Genomic DNA, 20623 nt, shown 5'->3' on the forward strand with positions numbered 1-20623 from the left:
CAGCCAATACTAACAATCAGCAGTTAAAGACCAGAGACATCAGATGTTCTGTACCCAGGACGATCCTTTACAATAAAGTCCAATTCTGCATCCCACAAAACTGTCAAATACCTCACCTGGCATTTATGTGGGTGAAAAAAAACCTGATTTATAATTATCTGACGTTTGAACCTAATTCCATTTTACATATAAATATAAAATTCACTCAATTTCCAGGAAGGCAATTACCTTGTAAATCAAGGGAAGATTATACTTTGTTTTATTTGACACTTCACTAAGAGTTGTTCACCACTTTTAAAAATTACATCACTGATGACAGTCCCGATTGTGTTATCTGAGTCACTGACTGATACCTGGCATATCTGTCAGCCTACACTTGTAGCTGTCACATTCACAGTGATTTAGTATGCAAATATAAGTATCTGACTACTTATACAGTCATACTATGCATTTACATATTGAAATTCCTATCATTTTACTCTAAATCAATTTTTAAATTTCCCTTTTATCTTATAATTAGAACATTATGTTGATTTATTAGAAAGAAGGTGGCTTATATTATCTATGAATTTCTTTCAGGATATTAAAAGGTAGAGGGTGCTTAAAGTATTTGGTTAAAAAAAAAAAATGGAGCAATGGGTCCAATAAGGTTGAGAACCACCAACTTAGAGCAAGTTTCTGAACCACCCAAAGTCTTCTCTTTCACCTACAAAGATAAGGGATGTATAGAAACAATCTCTTGGGCCCTGTGTCTGTAAAATATGACAATTCTATGGGACTACGCATCCAATAAAAGCTACCTGTGTACAAGCACTGTAGAATTCTCTGTATACAGAGATGAAAGATATGTCACTGCCCAGTATACTTGGACTCTAAATAAAACATGGGAGCAGAAGGCAGACAATGTTCACTCTTGACTCCACTCAGCATGGAATTAACCACTAGCTGTTAAAGCCATTACAGAACATCACAGTGCTGCCAGTATTTGGTAGATAGGAAATTAATTTTCTTTGAAAGTTAAAAACTAACATTAGCACAAAAAGAGCTTCTCTTTAAATCTCTGTTAGAGCACAGCCCTACAAGCTGTAAGCCCTAACAAGGAAGTAGGTTAAGACACAAAATCCTAACCTAAAAACAAACATTGCTGAGAGAAACTAATTTAGAAACACAAAAGAAAATTAATTTCTGAAACAAATATCTCCTAATTAGGTATAGGTAATGCCACTCACACAAAGTTATCAAAATTCATAATAAACTCAATGAAGTAAATCCAAAATATCCCAGGCCTCATGGTGCACAGAGCTCTAAATCCACTCTTTCTCACTAGGGAACTGTACCACAAAGAAATTATGATCATTTTTTAATAAAAGTTGTCTGGGTTGAAATTTGAAGGTGGAAAACACACTTTAAAACCTGAAACAGTTAAATAAATTAAGAGACTCTAAAAGGCTCAATCCAAAAATATCAAGAATCTAAAGTACGTTATTTTGTTTATTTAAGCATCTTCCACATTTCAACAGCATTTCTTTTCTAAGTGTTTTATAGTTATTATGGAAACTGGAAAAACAAACATTCGTAATCAACTACTTTGCAGTTCTAATAACTTTTTAGCCATCCTCCGGCCAAGGTTAAAACACCAAATAAAAGCAATGTATGTATTCTTTGTCCTATAGTGTTAAAAAAACAACTAAATCTCTAATGTGCCTAGGAATTCTGATAAAACTCCAGGTTTAGGAATCACTGGCATAGAGGCTGACTTAACTGCATCCTGTTCTCCCTTCCTCCTATCACTATGGAAGAAGCATCTCTCTCTCTTAAGGCTAGTCATTCTACTGATGATCTAGATCCTAGAAGATTATGAACAAAGGCAGAGAGACAAACGTATCCATTGTATGACTGATGTAGGGCAAGTTACTTAATATTTCTGAAAATAAGAATAAGTATTCACTGCATAGAATTTTCAGGAGGATTAAATCAGATAATATAGATAATTATCTAGCATGGTATCTGTGAGATAATAGAGAATCATACACTGGTCTCTACCCCTGGTTTCTGAAATAGGACTTCTGAAACCCTTATAAATCCCTAACCGATAAGAGCACTAGAAGCAAGCAGCTTTTGTTCCAATGAGGTGACTCTGGGTGGGCTCCTGGATGGGAGCTGGTACCCAGAAAGGCCAAGCCATGATTATAAGCTTGGAATTTCCAGGCCCACCTCCACTCTCCAGAGAAGGGAGAGGGGCTAGAAATGGAATTACTAATTGATCATGCCTATGTGAAGAAGCCTCCATAAAATCCCAATGGCGTGCAATTCAAAGAGCTTCCAGGCTGGTGAACACACCCACATACTGGAAGGACAATGCACCTCTACTCCACAGGGACAGATGCTCCTAGGCTTAGGACCTTCCCAGACTTCACCCTATGTATCTCTTCAACCGTATTCTTTAACACAGCCGTCCCCAACCTTTTGGCACCAGGGACCAGTTTCGTCGAAGACAATTTTTCCACGGACCGGTGCAGGGAGGGATGGTTTTGGGATGATTCAAGTGCATTACATTTATAATGCACTTTATTTCTATTATCATTACATTGTAATATATGATGAAATAATTATACAACTCACCATAATGCAGAATCAGTGGGAGCCCTGAGCTTGTTCTCACTTGCCACTCACTGATAGGGTTTTGATATGAGCCTGCAAGCAATTGATTATTATGGTCCCTGGGCAGTCAGACCTCTCTGCTAATAATAATCTGTATTTGCAGTCACTCCCCAGCGCTAGCATCACTGCCTCAGCTCCACCTCAGATCATCAGGCATTAGATTCTCATAAGGAGCGTGCAACCTAGATCCCTCGCGTGCGCAGTTCACAGTAGGGTTCGCGCTCCTATGAGAATCTAATGCCATCGCTGATCTGACAGGAGGCGGAGCTCAGGTGGTAATGTGAGCAGTGGGGAGTGGCTGTAAATACAGATGAAGCTTCTCTCACTCACTGGCCCCTCACCTCCTGCCATGCAGCCCGGATGGGAACCCCTGCTTTAATATTTTCTTTAATAAACTGGTAAACATAAGTGTTTCCCTGAGTTCTATGATCTGTTCTAGCAAATAATCAAATCCAAAAGGAGAATGTCATGGGAATCTCCAATTTGTAGCCAAGTTCAATAGAGATTGTGGGTAACCTGGGACCTACTACCTGCTATTGGCATCTGAAGGAGGGAGGGCAGTCTCATGGGACTGAGTGGGACCTGACGTTATTTCCACGTAGATAATGTCAGAACTGGATTAAATTGTAGGACATCCAACTGGTGTCACAGAATTGCTTGGTGCTGGGAAAAAACTCACACATCTGGTGTCAGAAGTGTTGTGAGTGGGATAGTAGTGTGAGAGTAAAGGAGAAACACAGGAGAAGACTGGAGTTTTTCCAATCAGTCTCACATACAGCAAAGGCTCAAAGCCTTCCTCTTCCTCCCACACTCATCCTCAGAAACCTCACTCCAGCCATTTTCACCCCTTTCTCTACAAGTCTACAAGTGAGTCCTTCCTGTACCTAAACATGCTAAAGTCTTCCCCGTATTTAAAAACACAAACACACACATTCCTCTGTCAACCTCATGTTCTCTCTTAGCTATATCTATTTCCCCTCCTATATCAGTAAGCTTTAGGAAAGTTTGGTCTTTATCTACACTTTGTCTCCACCTCCGCATCTTTTATTCACCCCCTAAGTATGTAACTTACCTTGATCTTGCCACAGTGAAGAACAATATCCTAATTGCTAAAACCAATAAACAAATGTTTTAGTCTAGCAGACACCATCCCATTCTAAGCTTATTAAGATCTCTTTTCAGCAAACTGACCTCCATGCCAACCTTGAGAAGTCCTACTCCCTTCGATTCCCAGGCACCACATTCCTGGTTTCTCACCTACATCCGTATTTACCAGCCTAATCTTTGCTTCTATAGGAAAGAACTTCATTTGTCCATACCCTATTGCCTCTAAGCCAGAAATTATGGCATTTATTTTATTTACAGCAATATCTGTTACATTCTGAGAAAGAAACCAACCCAGAAAGGAAGTTCACTATTCTAATGAAATCCTTCCAGGCATTCTTAAAATGGAACCCTATCACATAACTTTTTAAGAGTTACACTAGGTAAGGAGAAAGCATTTTAAGATGATGTTATGCTTCAGCTTGAGACTTACTATTTACTCTGATACACACATAATACATTTATGCCCATACCCTCTCCAACTCCTTCAGCTGCAAAAAACAAGTGCTCCCTACATACCTACCCACTTGTATACACTGTAGACTATCTACCCACTCGGATACAAATGCACATCCAGATATGCAAACTCATAATGAACATTCAACATAGTCAATTCCGTAGGTAGGTAGACAAGTGGAAAGGTACATGACTGGATGAGCTGGAGAATGAACAAATCTAAACGACAAGAGATAAACTGGGGGAAAGCTATAGGTGAACAAGGAACAATCATCTAATGCTAGAATAATGATATATGTTAGATGGTACAAAGAAAACTTTGTCACTAATTAGTGTCACAACCTTAGATAAACTAACTTTTTGGGCCTCATCTATAGAGGCTAGACTAAATGATTCTCTAAAAATTCATTACAATTCCAAAATCCTATGATTCTACAGAAAAACTCAGCTTAAAACACACTTATTGCTGCTTTTGACTTATTGTTTTCATTCTTTATTATTATTTAAATCACAGTATCCATAATCATGCTCCAAGAACAATGTTTGATGCTGGGGTCCTTGTCTTTGGCAGTCGTTATGATAAGTTCTATAATAGAGGGGTTAAAAAAAAAAGTAAAAAGGGCTTCCCTGGTGGTGCAGTGGTTGAGAGTCCGCCTGCCGATGCAGGGGACACAGGTTTGTGCCCTGATCGGGGAAGATCCCACATGCCGCGGAGCGGCTGGGCCCGTGAGCCATGGCCGCTGAGCCTGCGCATCCGGAGCCTGTGCTCCACAACGAGAGAGGCCATAACAGTGAGAGGCCCATCTACCGCAAAAAAAAAAAAAAAAAAAAGTACCATATAGGAGTATGGTAAAGGGATATTTGACTCTGCCTAGGGGAGCTGTGGAAGGCCTTATAGAGGAGGTGACATTTTAGCTGGATCTTAAGGATAAGGCATTTAATAAAAAGTTTCAGTTGAAGTTTCTCTGGAAAGTGTTAGAAACCCAATTATAACCTAATAGTAAACAAATAGGGGGTCTATTTATTATTCTTTTTTAGCATGTTCCACCAATAACACTGTTAATGGAAGTAGTCTGTCCTCCACTGGTAGAAAAGAATACAAAAAAAAAAGAGGGAATTAACACTTGTCATTTCTGTTTTCCACTTCCATGCTGGAGACTAAAGTGTATTTTAACAGGGCACTGAAATTCTGACACATGGGTGACTTTTTAAAATGACATCCAGGGGCTTCCCTGGTGGCGCAGTGGTTAGGAAATGCATCTGCCAATGCAGGGGACACGGGTTCGAGCCCTGGTCCAACAAGATCCCACCTGCCACGGAGCAACTAAGCCTGTGCACCACAACTACTGAAGCCCGCACGCCTAGAGCCCGTTCTCCGCAACAAGAGAAGCCACCGCAATGAGAAGCCCATGCACCGCAACGAAGAGTAGCCCCTGCTCAACGCAACTACAGAAAGCCTGCGTTCAGCAACAAAGACCCAATGCAGCCAAAGATAAAAAAATAAAATAAAATAATTTAAAAAATAAAAACATAAAATAAAATGACACCCACTGTGCTGTCTGCAGATCCTTTCAATTATCATTTTTAATTCAGAAATGTGAAAATTGAGTCACAGTTTTCATTTAAATTAAATAATAAACAGCAAAGTAGCCAGACAGGTCTACAAAACAGTGATTTGCTAAAGTCTTAACAATATACAAAATATACAGAATATATAAAATATGTAAGATTTCGTGAATTTTATGATGGATATTAACAAGATGTATTCTAGACCCAAGTGAAACTTTGCATGACATCACGTTAAGAAGGTATGATTTCAAGTTAGTCTTGTATTTCTGACCAATGGTAAAAATGGAAGAAGTTAATTTTAAACACATTCACAATACTCACAATTTTCACACTCAGGCTTGAAACTCCATGATCGTGAAGTTCATCCTCAAACAGGAGAACTTCTTCAAAAAACTTAATCTGTTCCCTGGCTTTCAATTTCTCTGTATCTATATGATCTGTTGTAGGTACAACCTAAAAGAAAAAATATAAGAAGGGGCACATAAAAAAAAAAAATTTAGACAGCTTTCCTACCAGTATTTTCTGCATAGCCAGAGCACCCGGTTCTAAATTTGGGTGTTATCAGTAGACACGAAAAACGAGATATATGCCTTGTCCCTGAAAAACCTAAGATGTCTGATATTATAGCTTCACAACACAGAGTCAAAATTCATCGTCTTTCATACGAAAATCATTAAACAGAACACATTAAAATCAAGTGCTCTATTGTGACTATGAGAAAATTAACCATCTGAAAATTAGTCAATGTGATGAACTACTACTATCATAGAAGTTCAAAGCAGTTTTGTGCCATAAAAGTCTACTTTTACGACATTTATTTGGAACTTAAAAAATTTTTTTCCCATTAGAATGATGGTATATATTTTAGATCCCCAAATCTACAAACAAAGGTGTTTTAAATTCTGAGGTAAATAAGAACTTTCAGAGAAATTCTAAGGGAAACTCGTAGCATTCCAAAGGGCTGTAGAGGATACCAGCTATTTTTTCAAAGTATTATTTTGTAGCCCCCAGACACAAACATACATAACCCAACAAAAGCACCAACAATCTCAAGGCAGGTCACGTCAGTAGCTCACTAAATCCAAGTGTCTCCTAATAGTAACACGAAAGTATGATTTGTGATACCATTCTTTACTACATTCAATTTCACTACAAAATGTTCAGCTTTTCAATTCTTTGACATAGTTGTATCATAAATAAACACAACAATGCTTGTCAAACCGTAAGAATTCAGTAAATGGTAGCTATTATTTTACTTTACTTAGTAGCTATGACTAGGTCATTTGTTTGACTCATGCATAGAATTAAGAAATGAAGAGTAGTTTCAGAAAACTGGACAAGAATTAGAAAAATATGATACGGATGTCCAAGAGAGTACATAGATTTTGTGGGAAAATGATCTTAGGGAGTATTAAGTGATGCAGAGGGGGAAAAGGTTGCTATGAAAGAAACTAGCAGTTTGTATATGATTCCCAAGAGGTGAAAAAAATGTCCATAGTTCTTCCATGTTTACCTACAGATAACATTTTAGCCCTCTGCAATTTTATTCCAACATGAGACCACACGTGAAGGTGAAATTCGGAGTGGGGAAGGAACGTGAGGGATAGGGATAGGGCAGCATATATAATCAGTCCCTTGCATCACTTGCATATTTGTGATCTATTTAAGACCAACGTTGGTGCCTCTAGGATTCCCTAAGAGCATAAAACTTTAGTTACTATTAAATAAACACAACTTCTAAATTCCTTACTTTTTAATTAGTTTTAGTTCAAAGGAACACATTTGAAAATCCTCCTTATAGATACATCTGACTTCCAAAAAATTAATCATTACATGAATTTTCTCATTAGTAAATGGCTACTTCACTAATATTTCATATATGCCTTCAGTAAGTGATTGGTGAACATGAATCCATCAGTTTTGCCAGTTACTTGTTCTTATAAAATGTTTGAAAGAGAAAGACAAAAAATAATTAGATAACACATGGATTAGGGAAATTCAATATATTTATATACTATCTTCTTCATTCATAAGGACAAATATGTTTAAAACTTTGTATTTCTCTGCCTTTTCTCTTCCTCAACTCCACTTATCTCCTCCCTGAACTCAAGCATCTGAAAAGAAAAGGTAAAACAGCTACACTTAAGACATATGGAACATTTTTGGCTTCTGGTATTGTCAAAATAAGTAACCTGGACAAACCCTCTGGCTGAAGACAATTTAAAAAGCTGGATGAAAAAACAAAAACTTCTTAAAAGCATTATACGGTCAAAGCACTAAAGAATGACTGGACTGATATGTGGAAGAGGACTGGAGCCCAGAAAAGTGAAACTGAGCCTACAGTTTTCCAGTTTTGGCCTTGAGGCATCAGCAATGACTGGACAGAGGAGAGGCTGAGCTCTGCTGGCGCCATAATTGCTCAGTATTCACTAAGGGCAGAGGCCTTGGAGAATTCCTTGCCCTGCTCCCAATTTTGGGATAACATCTCAAAGTGCTATGCTGGCTGCAGAGCTTCTTATATTACATGCCCAGTAAACCTCAAACTCTGGCCCCATACCAGAGGTTAGCAAACTAAGACTTCCAGGCCAATGTGGGCTGCCACCTATTTTTGTATGAACTGCAAGCTGAGAATCCTTTTTACATTTTTGAAATGACTGGGGGAAATTTTTTCTTAAGAATATTTCATGTCACATAAAAATTATATGAAATTCAAATTTCCATGTCCATAAATAAAATTTTACCGAGAAACAGCTATACCCATTCGTTTGCATATTGTCTATGTCTGCTTTCGACTACAGCAGCACAGCTGAGTAACTGCAACATAAACTCTGGTCCTCAAAGCCTGCAATACTTACTATCTGATCCTTTACAGAAACCGTTTGCAAACCTATGCCCTTGACTATGAATGCCGTCAGCTGCCCACCAGAAATAAACAAAAATCCTCTGTGGAGGAAAAACAGGATTCAAAGAAAAATAAGAAAGCATATTAGGAGTCTAGACCCCATAAATCGGAACCAATAGAAATAACAAGACAATAAAAGACACTGGGGACTCTAGATGTTGAAAATATGAGGCCCAAACTGTAAAACAACAATGCACACTAGTTTCAAGGAAATAAAAGCTAAGGTTGAAAATTTCAAAAGATACTAGGAAATATTTTTTTTAAAAGAACTATGATCGGGAAGGGTCCTGCTTGGGGGTGCTCACAATGTTCTATTTCTTTTCCTGGGTGGTTGCATTTTACAATTCATTAAACTCTACCTTCATGTTTTATGGACTTTTCTAAGTTATTCCACAATCTTTAGAAAGCTTAAAAAACATACGGAGCACTACAAATATTCTTGATACATTACAAGAAAAATAAGTCCTGGTCACATCTTTCAAGTGGAACCTCTCTCACATCAGATGGAGGCTTATAATAAGGAAATTACTTGACATAAATATTTTTAAATTTATCATATAGTTAATTAACAGCAAACGCTAAGAACCCTATGTTAAATTCCCTTTTTAAAAACTGCTGAAAGTAGTGTGTGTGTGTGTGTGTGTGTGTGTGTGTGTGTGTATACATCCCATTAGGAACATAGAGTGAAACTGCTATGTTTTACTATGATTTTTCTTTTTTTAAAAAATGGAGACATAACTCCCATACTATACAATTTACCCTTTTAAAGTGTACAATTCAGTGGTTTTTAGTATATTCACAAGACTGTGCAGTCACCACTATTATCTAATCCAGAACATATCATCACCCCAAAAAGAAACTGCCATACCCATTAGCAGTCACTCTCCATTCCTCACGTCCCCCAGCCCCGGGAAGCCAATACTCTAATTTCTGTTTCTATAGATTTGTTTGTTCAGCAAATCATTCTGGAATCATATACATGTACCCTTGTGTCTGGCTTCTTTCACTTAGCATACTGTTTCCAAGGTTGTAGCATGTATCAGTGTTTCCTTTCCTTTTTCAGGACTAAATAATATTCCACTGTCTAGATATACCAGTTCTGTTTATCCACTGATGAACATCTGGGTGGTTTTCACATTTTAGCTATTATGAGTAATGCAGCTATGCATATTCATGTACAGGTTTTTATGTGGATATATAGTTTTCAATTCTCTTGAGTGTATACTTAGGAGTGGAATTGCTGGGTTACATGGCAATCATGTTTAACTTTTTTTCTAATTGCTGGCCAAAAAAAAAAAAAAAGGCATAACAAGACATCCACCATCTTAACCATATTTAAGTGTACATTTCAGTAGTGTAAATTATATTCACATTGTTGTAAGATGGATCTCTAAAACTTTTTCATCTTGCAAAACTAAAACAGTATCAGAATTGTTAACCCATACCTCTGAGGAAAACAACTATCAACAAGCATACAGTACTCATATGCAGTTCTTTTTGCCTTTTGTCTTATAAACTCCATTCATTTCCAATGTTTATGTCAGCACATTCCTGCCCTAAAGTTACTTTTAAAAGCTCAAGATATTAAAGATGATATACAAATGGCCAACAAGCATAGTGATGTTCAACATCACTAGCCATTAGGGAAATGCAAATCAAAACCTCTCATACACTGCTGGTGGGAATGTAAAATGGTACAGCCACTATGAAAAACAGTATAGGGGTTCCTCCAAAAATTTAAAAAAAAATTACCATATGATCCAGCAATTCGACTTCTGGGTATATACCCCCCAAAAAAATGAAAGCAGAATTTTGAAGAGATATTTGCACACCTATGTTCACAGCAGCACTATTCACAATAGCCAAGAGGTAGAAGCAACCCAAATGCTCACTGACAAACGAATGGAAAAACAAAATGTGGTATATACATACAATGGAATATTACTCAGCCCTAAAAAGGATGGGAAGTCTGACACATGCCACAACATGGATAAACCCTGAGGACATTATGCTAAGTGATATAAGCCAGTCACAAAAAGACAAATAATGTATGATTCCACTTATATGAGGCATCTAGAATAGTCAAATTCACAGAAACAGAAAGTAGAAAGGTGACTGCCAGGTGCTGGGAGAAGGAAGAAATGGGGAGTTGCTGTTCAATAAGTATAGAGTTTCAGTTTTTCAAGATGAAGAAGTTCTGGAGATTAGTTGCACAACAACATAAATATACTTAACAGTATTTAATACACTTAGAAATAACTACGATAGTAGATTTTATGTTACACATTTTTTTACCACAATGAAAAGAAAAGGAAAAAAGAAAGCTCAAGATACTGAATCACACTAAGTTGGGCAAATGTTCCAATGTGCTTAAAAAAAAAAAAGCTTTTTAAAATGCATGAACACTAAGCATGTTTTATTCCTAAAAAGCAGTATCAATAGAAGAGGCAGTCTTCTACTTATATTTTCCTGCATATTCAATTTAGTTATTTAATAAGAAAACAGCCAAACGTTGATAGGTTACTATAGGCCAGGTACATATTAGGCATTTAACCTGTCTTCTCATAACATTCTCATACCACAATCTGAGAGAAGTACCTATGGTAGCCCAGACAACAAATGACAAGGCTGGATATGAATCCAGCCAGGTCAGTACAACTCTGTGACTGGCTCTCTCCTCTTACACCATGCTACAACTCAGAGTAATAGGTTTAACAACCTAAAGAGTGAGAAATCATTAAACACACACACACACACACACACACGAACAGGCCCCAGCAACTAAAAACCAACAATTTAAGGGCAAAGGAAAGGCTTCATTCTAATGCCTCATTCTCTGATATTCTTACTGTACACATAAAATACCTTCTCCCACACAGGCAAACACTTCCTATACATACCAGGGCTTCTGAATAGTGTTTTAAGGAAGAACTAAAGGATTAAATAATTTAAAATCTCAAATAATATTACAGGTCAAAAAATCCTTAGGTATTAAAACAAAGTTAAAAGTAAAAAATGTTCCTATGAAAGTGATCTTCCACATATAACAAATGTGCTTAACAAGAAGCTCTAACATCGGTGTTATGTTACTAAGAGACACATACTTTAAGATCTTGAACCCATTTCTTCGTCTACAAAATAAGGATAAAAATGCCTATCCTACAAGACTATTTTGAGAATTAAGCAACAAAGTCCTAACAATTTTACCTGGAAAATAGTCACTCTATTTTTTAAGGCAATAAAGGAACACATTCATCAACTCTGTTTAGACCATAAAGCAAGGGTAAATACTATTTAGACAGTATAGCTACTTTTACTCTTGGTATTTCAATAATATTAACTTAGTTGCCTTGACATTTGAGATATGATATTATCATAATAATAGCAGCTGCCATTTATTAACATCTTATTGTGTTAACAGACACAGTGCCATAAACACTTAATACATGTTATCTTATTTACTACCTCACAACTGATATTATCCCTAGTTTACCAAAGTGAGAACTAAGGCTTAGCAAAGATTAAATTGCTTTTCCAAGCTGTTAAGTGATGGTGCTGGGATTTGAACTCAGGTTTGCCAAAGCCTGAGCTCCTTACCACTAGTGAGTATTTGATCGCATTGACATTTGTCAGCAACACCTTAGAACAAATTACATGACAGGCTGACGTGCCAATAAAGGGTACTGAGCACATGTCTTTCACCTCCTACTACTCTCTCACTCCCTGTCTCTACTGCCGTGGATCTTGCTCCTTGATCACAGCTAATGCTACTTCATAGCCTCCAGAGGCTTTTGTAAGTCAGCCCACAAAGTAAGTCATCATCATTATTGCATTGGGTTAAAACAAGCTCTCGTTTCCTCACTCCTTGAAATGAAATATCAAAAGGCCTACACACTTTGCAAAGTTTTTCAATCAGGAGTGAAAAGAGAGAATATTAATCTATGAAGTATTAATGGACTAGAAAAACCTTCCTCCCCCATTAGACTGTAATGGAAGGATTTTTTTGTCTGTTCCCTGCAGTATCCATGGCTCTATGTAGCTAAGCTCCCAATATGAGGTCTACCAATTCCACCGTCCTGGGGTCATTTACCACGAAGTGAATCTCTTCCTAAGCAGGGCTTACACAGATGCAACTTAACATTAATATAGAGATTTAGAATTCATTAGGAATTTTCCCTTAGATTTATCTTATATCTGCTGTGAGGTAGATATTTCTGTTTATCCAATTTACTGATAAAACAAAACCAGTCAGATTAAATAACTTGCCTGAAGTCACACCAGGTTCACACATAGTGTAGGCAAAACAATAATCCAAGCTGTCTGACCAAAATTTCTATCTGCCCACATATCTGTTCATCTGTAAAACTGTAAGCTACTAGCTAGCAGGTTCTGTCTAAATCACCTAATACATTACACCAAGAACAGACACATTTTAATGCTTCTTGATAGCGATAATGATAACATTAAGGCAGTCTGCCATTGCTACCAGCCACATTTTTAGCAAAAATTTTTCCACTATGGCTTTCTTTTATTTTGTGCTGATAATCAACAAGCAAAATCCCTTTACATTAGGTTCTGAAGCCTCGTACAATAGAAAGTAAAGTAGCAGCATAAAATAACCCATTACTAGAAAGTTCTAACACTGAAACTGTCCAAGGCAATCAATGACTCATAAAAGCAAAAAATAAGATTTACCTTTAGCTTAAGTGATTCTCCAAGTAACGTTCCCTTATAATCTGTTGTATAGGTCCAGTCATACGGCTTAATAACCTCCTTAGAGTGCTCACCCTCCGTCCTCAAACACCAAAATGAGAAGGGTCAGTCAGTGATGTAGAATACAGATCATCTGTCTTCATTTATCACACCAAACTACATTCTACAGATAATATAAAATATCCTACTAAATACATATACTTGTCATAATTCACTAACACAAGATCTGTCTTAGTTTCTCTGCACATTTATTGTTATTTAACTTGTCATGTACTGATAATGTAGTCTCTCCAATTAATCTGTACACTGCCTGAGGACATGGTTTAAAGGCTTATACTTTTTTCAAAGAACCTAGTACATAATAGGCACAAAGTAAATAACTGCTGATTTGATTATGAAGGAAAATACATTTTTCTTAATTTCAGTACTCCTCAAATTTTCAACGCAAATCATAAGTAAACACTGTTCTTCAAAAATAGGAACATTAAAGTACACAGTGTAATGCCTCTTCACTAAAGAACACTGAAAGCTCAAAAAAGTAAACCCTACATAGCTCAGCTCAATTGTAATTCAATTTAATTCAAGAAGTATTCAAGAGCAGGGTAATTAATCTCCATTTTATGGATGAGAAAAATGAACTCTAGAATGATTCAACTATCATATTTAATAATAGTACTAGCCATTCTAATAAAATACACATATCACAACTGAATATTTTTTCAACTCTTTTCTGTTTTGTTTAACCCATAACTACCCAGACTCTCACCTGCTTTCCTGCCACTCTTCAGCGCAGGCTACTTTAAGCATTCCTTGGTAGTTGTTCACACATCTTAATGCATCTGTAGCATTGAACTCAATCCCAAAGCCAGAGCCATGCTGGATTCTTAAAACGTTGTCTCCAAACATCATTTCAGGGAGAGATGGCATATGCAATTCATCAGCTAACCTATGTATAACCAAAAGTCGGCAGGATTATTTTATATCACTGTTGGCACTTTTGCTTCCTTCTGATCCCCACAGAATACCTTCTACTCCTAAACGAGTTAAATAATACATGATTTAATAAAATGATATATTTGTAAAGTCTGTAAGTGGTTTCATCGTCCATTCTCTCTGTGTATATCTTTTTGGCACTGTATTAGGTAGTGGGCTAAATTACATAGGTAATAAATATACAAATAAATACACAATATAATGTCAGCTAGTAACAAGTGATATACAAAAATTAAAGCAAGGTGATGGGGGAGGTACTGTTTTAGGTAGGATGATCAGAGATCACATCTGAGACACTTGAATTTGCGCCTCAAAACTGCCCTGTGGGGCTTCCCTGGTGGCGCAGTGGTTGAGAGTCCGCCTGCTGATGCAGGGGACGCGGGTTCGTGTCCTGGTCCGTGAGGATCCCACATGCCACGCAGCGGCTGCGCCCGTGAGCCATGGCCGCTGAGTCTGCGTGTCCGGAGCCTGTAGCTCCGCAACAGGAGAGGCCACAACAGTGAGAGGCCCGCGTACCGCAAAAAAACAAAACAAAACAAACAAAAAAAAACTACCCTGTGAGCTAAGAAAGGCTCAGAGAGTTTAAGCAGCTAACTCAAATCACAGAGCCAGTTAAGTGGTAACACCAGGCCTATTTCCATTATATTAGACTGCTTTTAAAGACCTGGACCTCATCTAGCTAGCCTCGTTACATAAGAAAGTTATATTAGACATACTATAAGACCAGGATCACAAATTATTAACCCACAGATGTGTTTTGATTAGCCTACACAATATATTTTTTAATATTTGAAATAACTGGCAAAATTATTGAGGTGCCAATAAAAACTGAGAGATTTTTGAGAAATCTGGACTTCTAATTTCTCTTAAAAAAAAAAAAACACTTGGCAACATTGGATCTGTATTTCCACGTGACACCAACTGGCTGGAGCTGAGTGGAGGTTGCCCCCTTCAAGTGGGGCATAGGCTCTCTGGTTCACCAGTCTCCTTGGTCCTTTAAAAGCTGAGTCTGTGACCCCTGTTATAAAGACTTTTAAGTGGCTACTCGTTACTTCTGAAAAAAGTAGGTCAATGTATAGGTTACCATGCCTTATGACCCCAACCCCTGAGTTACAACCAGGACTGTCAATTTAGGGATGAAAGTTTGGCTTCTCAACCAAAGGCAATTATCTATGGGCTGGCAGGAACCCCTGAATTTTAGCCTGAGAACTCTGCCCGAAACACTCATGCTGAACTGAATAACGGCCAATTAAACTTACTCTGATCCCTCTTTTTATAAGTCTGAATGACAGTTAAATGAAGCACAGACCAAGAGACATGGCATGACACAAAACCATGAGGTAGAGAATAGGGGAGAGTGAAATTTTTAAGTAATAGCAAGAGAAGCAGATAGAGCAAAGTAGAGACTGAGAAATAAGGGTGACAAGAAGATTAGAGACATCTGTAGTTAGGGCCACAAGAACTGCTGTTCATTTTCTGAGCTAATTCCTGTGTTTAGTTATTTCCTCGTGTATTATTAAATTCTCATCACTTGAGGCAACACGGGGGTGGGGAGTGGACGGGAGTCTCCGTTCCTTGCAACCTGAAAGCACAACTAACACAGAGGTTCCATGGAAGTGATTTTCTGGTTATCTTATGTACCAATTTTTTTCTGTTAATACTGATTTTGGAAAATTTTCAAAATGTATTGTACACTTCTCTTTGTTTTTAAACAAAACATATAAAATGTTATTTTACCTTTTCTTGCTGACCAGAGATCATCATATTTAACAATCTTGTAAGACAATGTCCTCAAGTTCAATTGAGTCTGTATACTCTAGCTACTCTAGAATGTAGGTATCTGCCCCTGAAGCACCCTCATCCCTTTTTATTTGGTTTCTTATCTATCAAAGGATGGAAAATCAAACAACCATACTCCTTAAAATTGCATAATGAATAAAAAGAGAACATGAAAAATGCTAACAATTCATTTACTAGGGCAAAGTGACTATATGGAACTCTTTTCCTTCCTTACATTTCCAATATGGTTACAATTATAAAGTATGCAATAGAGTCAAAAGTGTAAATATGCTCTGAATGAAGTTCTAACGGATCCTGAACAAAGCACAGAATTTTAGTGCAAGTGTTATATGATAGCTACTTTAGCAGAACCGAAGGCTTTTTCTTTTTTCTTTTTTAAGACTTCTGGATTTTTGAACAGCTACATAGTTATACTTGTTAGGTAAAGTAAAATAATGCTATATTAAAGAATATATTCTGACATAAAACTAACAAAGGATCTATGCATATCCCAAGACCACAATTACTCTCTTTCCAACTGCTTTAAGTCTATTTCCAATCAGACACACCAATCAAGTCTTGTATATATATTAAAAACAAACAAGCAAAAACCCTGCATAAACAAATTAAAATACTTAAGCCTTAAATGGAAAAAATATTGATTCTGATTATAAACATCTACTTCATTCCTGGATCATCAAAGCCCCACCACTTTCAAGAATAAAGACGGGTTCTAATTCCACCATGACTGCCCAGGAGAGGACTTAATGCACCACAGTCCCATGTTTCCATAAGCTTCCTATCTCTGGTGAACTTTTTGTTCTTACACAACAATTATATTAATTTTGGCTATGAAGAAGAGATAGCAATTAAAGATCCTGTTTCTTGTAGGAAAACACCTTCGCCAGTAAAATTCTCTACTTGTTGCAAGCTTTAAAAAAAAGCAAAAGCACCCACTGAGGGAAACAAGCACTTGGTCACTTGATTTTCAGAAGAACTGTATCAATTTACATTCCACCCTGGGGCAAAAATTAAGAAAAAAGTACCAAGAACTTAATCAAATTTATATTCTTTGACCCAAAATATCAGCTTTGGGAAATCTGTAATATAGAAATAATCCCCAATGTAGGAAAAAAAAATTATACACATTAATACTCATAATCATCTTATTTTTAATAGAAAATACTCTAATTATAAAGAAATAAATGGTTATGTAAACTATAGTATATCTATATGATGAAATATTATGGAATCATTAAAAATACTTAAAGGGAGAATATAATGGAGAAAAATGCTTATGATACAATAGTAAAGAAAAAAACAGGCACACTGTATGTTTATTTTATCTCTGTGTTTATGTATATGTGCACATATCAGTGATCTAACCTTTTAAGTTGTCCATCTTTAGTATGATATCTAATAACATTAATTTTTCATCATAAATTTAAGCGAAGTTTATTCTTTTGTTATTAGGAAATAGAAATTATTAAATACTAGAGAGATCAACACTCCCATGCAAATGTCCATAGACATATGAATGGATAGAGAAAACGTGGTTTAAAAAACAGAAACAAAAAAATAAGAAAAGAAAATGTGTTTTATACATACAATGGAATACTATGCAGCCTTTAAAAAGAAGGAAATTCTGCAATTTGTGACAACATGGATGACACCTGAGGACATTATGCTAAGTAAAATAAACCAGTCAAGTAGTAAAGTTTTAACGACTTTACTGGATAATGCATACCAAACATGAGCTAATATAAGATGTGATTCTCTGGATTTTTCCCAACGTATCTGGAAAGAATCTGGTAGTCCTATGAAATATTCCAGTCATATATGTAAAAGAATCACTGCCACTAACTTACACTTCTTCAAATGTCCTAAATTCCGAGTAGCTTAAACACAGGCCAAACACAGAGTATCTTAACCCCATTTCTAATGTCAAGCTTCACCATTAACAAATAGGTAGGACCATTTATAAGGCAAGGAAGACAGGAAGCCTCTATGGGATTAAGATGCCTTAATTCATTAAAGGAAGTTTCGTTAATCCAAAATTTCCCCTAATTCGTTTATATAGCACCCAAGAGGTTTCTATACCCTAGGGCAAGGCATCACGGAAAAATTTAGGTTGAGAGCAGATAAACCTTTCTTTTGTGAAGGAAAAAGGACTAAGTATACTCAGGCAGAGCTGTTTTAGAAATAATAAACAAGGAGACTAAAGATCTGGAATTTGATTCCCTTAGAACTCTCCATGCATCCAGCACCTCTTAGGGAGTCTGTAAGTAAATTATATGGGTAACCGCAATTTGAAGCTGACTGCTTTATATACCACAATTATATATATGGTGCAATATGTAACAGAGAAAGTTATATGGAGAGGAAAACTCAGAGAGTAACTCAGTCTGTGGTGGGATGAAGGGAATTTTTTCCTTCTTTTCTGTATTTTCTCAATTTTTCTTAGTGACTCTGCAAGAATGTTACTTTTTTTTTTTTTTTTTTTTTTTCAATCAGGAAGCTAAACATCCTTTCATGACTCTCTTCTCTTCCCTGGTCACTTCCCTCTGCCTAAATCTTAAAATGTCAGTGCTCCCTAGGGTTCCATCTCATGACCTTTTCCTTTTCTTCTGGATAACTTCTAGATGATCTTAATTCACTCCCAAGGCTCCAGGTATCAACTATAAGCTGATGATTCCCAAACCTAAATCCATGGACAAGTCATCTTTTTTAAGCTCCAAAATAAACGCCTAAGACACCTCCACTTTATAACCCACACACAACTCATATTTCAACAAAACTAAACTCATCCTCTATCCAACACCTGCCCCCAATCTGCTCCTCCTCCTGGGTTTCTCACCTTGTCCAATGGCAATGAAATCTTGCCAAGGGTATAGATTCCTCCTTCTTCCTTCCTCCTCCTATCAAGTGGCCATCAAATTCAGGCACTTAATCTTCTATAAACCTCTCCTCTCACCCCTTCTAACTGGTTTCCTTACCCAGTCCTGCAGCCCACCAATCCATCCTCCGCATCACCTCCAGAGAAATCTTTCAGAGTGTACATCTGATAATGTCGATCCTTTGTATAAAATGGCACCCGGTAGTAGTCAGATAAAATTCAAAACTCCTGAGCCTGGCATAAAAGTTTTATCAGTGGTATCTCCACTGCCCAGGGGCCTACCTGCCTCTGGCTTCTCACTACAGTACTCCCCCTCTGATACCTCACACTCCAATCACACAGAAACAGTCCTTCATGGCTCCCACTCTCTCTGACCCACCGGCTTGCCACGTGCCCCCGGACCCCGCCCCACACCCCGACTTTGTCAAGATTCAGTTCAGGCATCACAAACGCATCACAGCTGTCACTCTCCCTGGCCTTCCGACTTTACACAGGCCCCCAAGCCCCACCCCATCCCACCGACTTTATCAAGATTCAGTTCAGGCATCCCAATTTCCCGGATGCCTTGTTCCCTTAAACAATCTCAAATAACCCTGCATATACACCTATATCAATTCACACTGTATTATAATTGTCTCTCTCTCTCACAAGACTGTAAATTCCTCGAGGCAGAGGCTGTCTTTCATCTTCTGTATCTCACGTGCCTGGCACGGCACCTGACATGCTAAAAACCAAGCACCCATATCATCCCCGTTATCAACCCCTAAGAAAACAGGTCATAGCCACCCAGAAAGAAATAGTCTAAAGGTGGCGCAGGCTGCGGCAGGTAGAGACCTACGGGAGGGGAAAGTCCACCGCAACAATCATGCTCTGCTCAAATCCAGGCGGAGTGACAATTTCACGAAGGCAGCGCCTGGCGGCCCGAACCGAAGGACAGGAGGTGGAGACAGGAATATTTCCTGGTGTTGTCAATTCAAAGGTCCCGTCCGGAGGGACCCGAGCCTCCGCCCCCCAGAGAAGGGCTGGGGCTCCGCCGAGCTCGCCCTGCCTCCCGCCCAGGCCCAGCTCCCCGGCTCGCGTCCGAATCCCAGCCCCGGAGCCTCACTTCTCCACATCCGCTGACTTCATGATGTGGGTCTTGGACGCCGTCAGCTTCCAGGGCCCAAAGGAGAAGTCCTGGTGGCTACTCTGGAAGCCGTGGATCATCATGGCCGCAGCGGGGCCCGCGTGGGCCACACGGAACAGGCTGGAGCAGCGGCGGCAGCGGCGGCGGCTACCAACACCGGTGCCTCCGCCTCCCCCCGACCCAGCCCCCTCGGCTTCCGAGCCGTTACCATGCCCGGCTCCACCCCGCCCCCTGCCGGCCTACCCGGACGCAGGCCCTCCTTTCCGCCTTCTTCTCCGCCCCTCGGGTTTTGCTTCCGGGACCAGTTGCCAAGGTTGCGTGACCTACGTCTTACGTCACGACGCACCTGAAAAGAGGGGAAAAACTGCTGAGGGGCGAGGCTCTGGCAGCAGGGGGTGTGGTCAGGGACGCACCGCCCCCTGAA

General features: G+C 38.3%; 1 protein-coding gene across 2 annotated transcripts in view; it reads right to left on the reverse strand.

Annotated features, from left to right (window-relative positions):
* The window catches only part of TIPRL (TOR signaling pathway regulator), a 35850-nt gene extending 15437 nt beyond the window's left edge, over positions 1-20413 (reverse strand). The window contains exons 1-4 of one of the 2 annotated variants that reach the window (XM_089911505.1): positions 20179-20413; positions 14172-14351; positions 13388-13487; positions 6112-6243 (exon numbers count right to left, since the gene is read on the reverse strand). In XM_089911505.1, coding sequence (XP_089767631.1) covers positions 6112-6243; positions 13388-13487; positions 14172-14351; positions 20179-20282 — 516 coding nt within the window. In that variant the 5' untranslated portion in view covers positions 20283-20413. The remainder of the gene's footprint in view (positions 1-6111; positions 6244-13387; positions 13488-14171; positions 14352-20178) is intronic. The other variant, XM_022560094.2, reaches the window with a different exon arrangement.
* Between the last annotated feature and the right edge of the window lie 210 nt (positions 20414-20623).

The sequence above is a fragment of the Delphinapterus leucas genome, chromosome 1, assembly GCF_059928025.1.
Source record: "Delphinapterus leucas isolate spDelLeu-1000000601 "Yukka" chromosome 1, BTC_Dleu_Yukka2, whole genome shotgun sequence".
Lineage (NCBI taxonomy): Eukaryota > Metazoa > Chordata > Mammalia > Artiodactyla > Monodontidae > Delphinapterus > Delphinapterus leucas.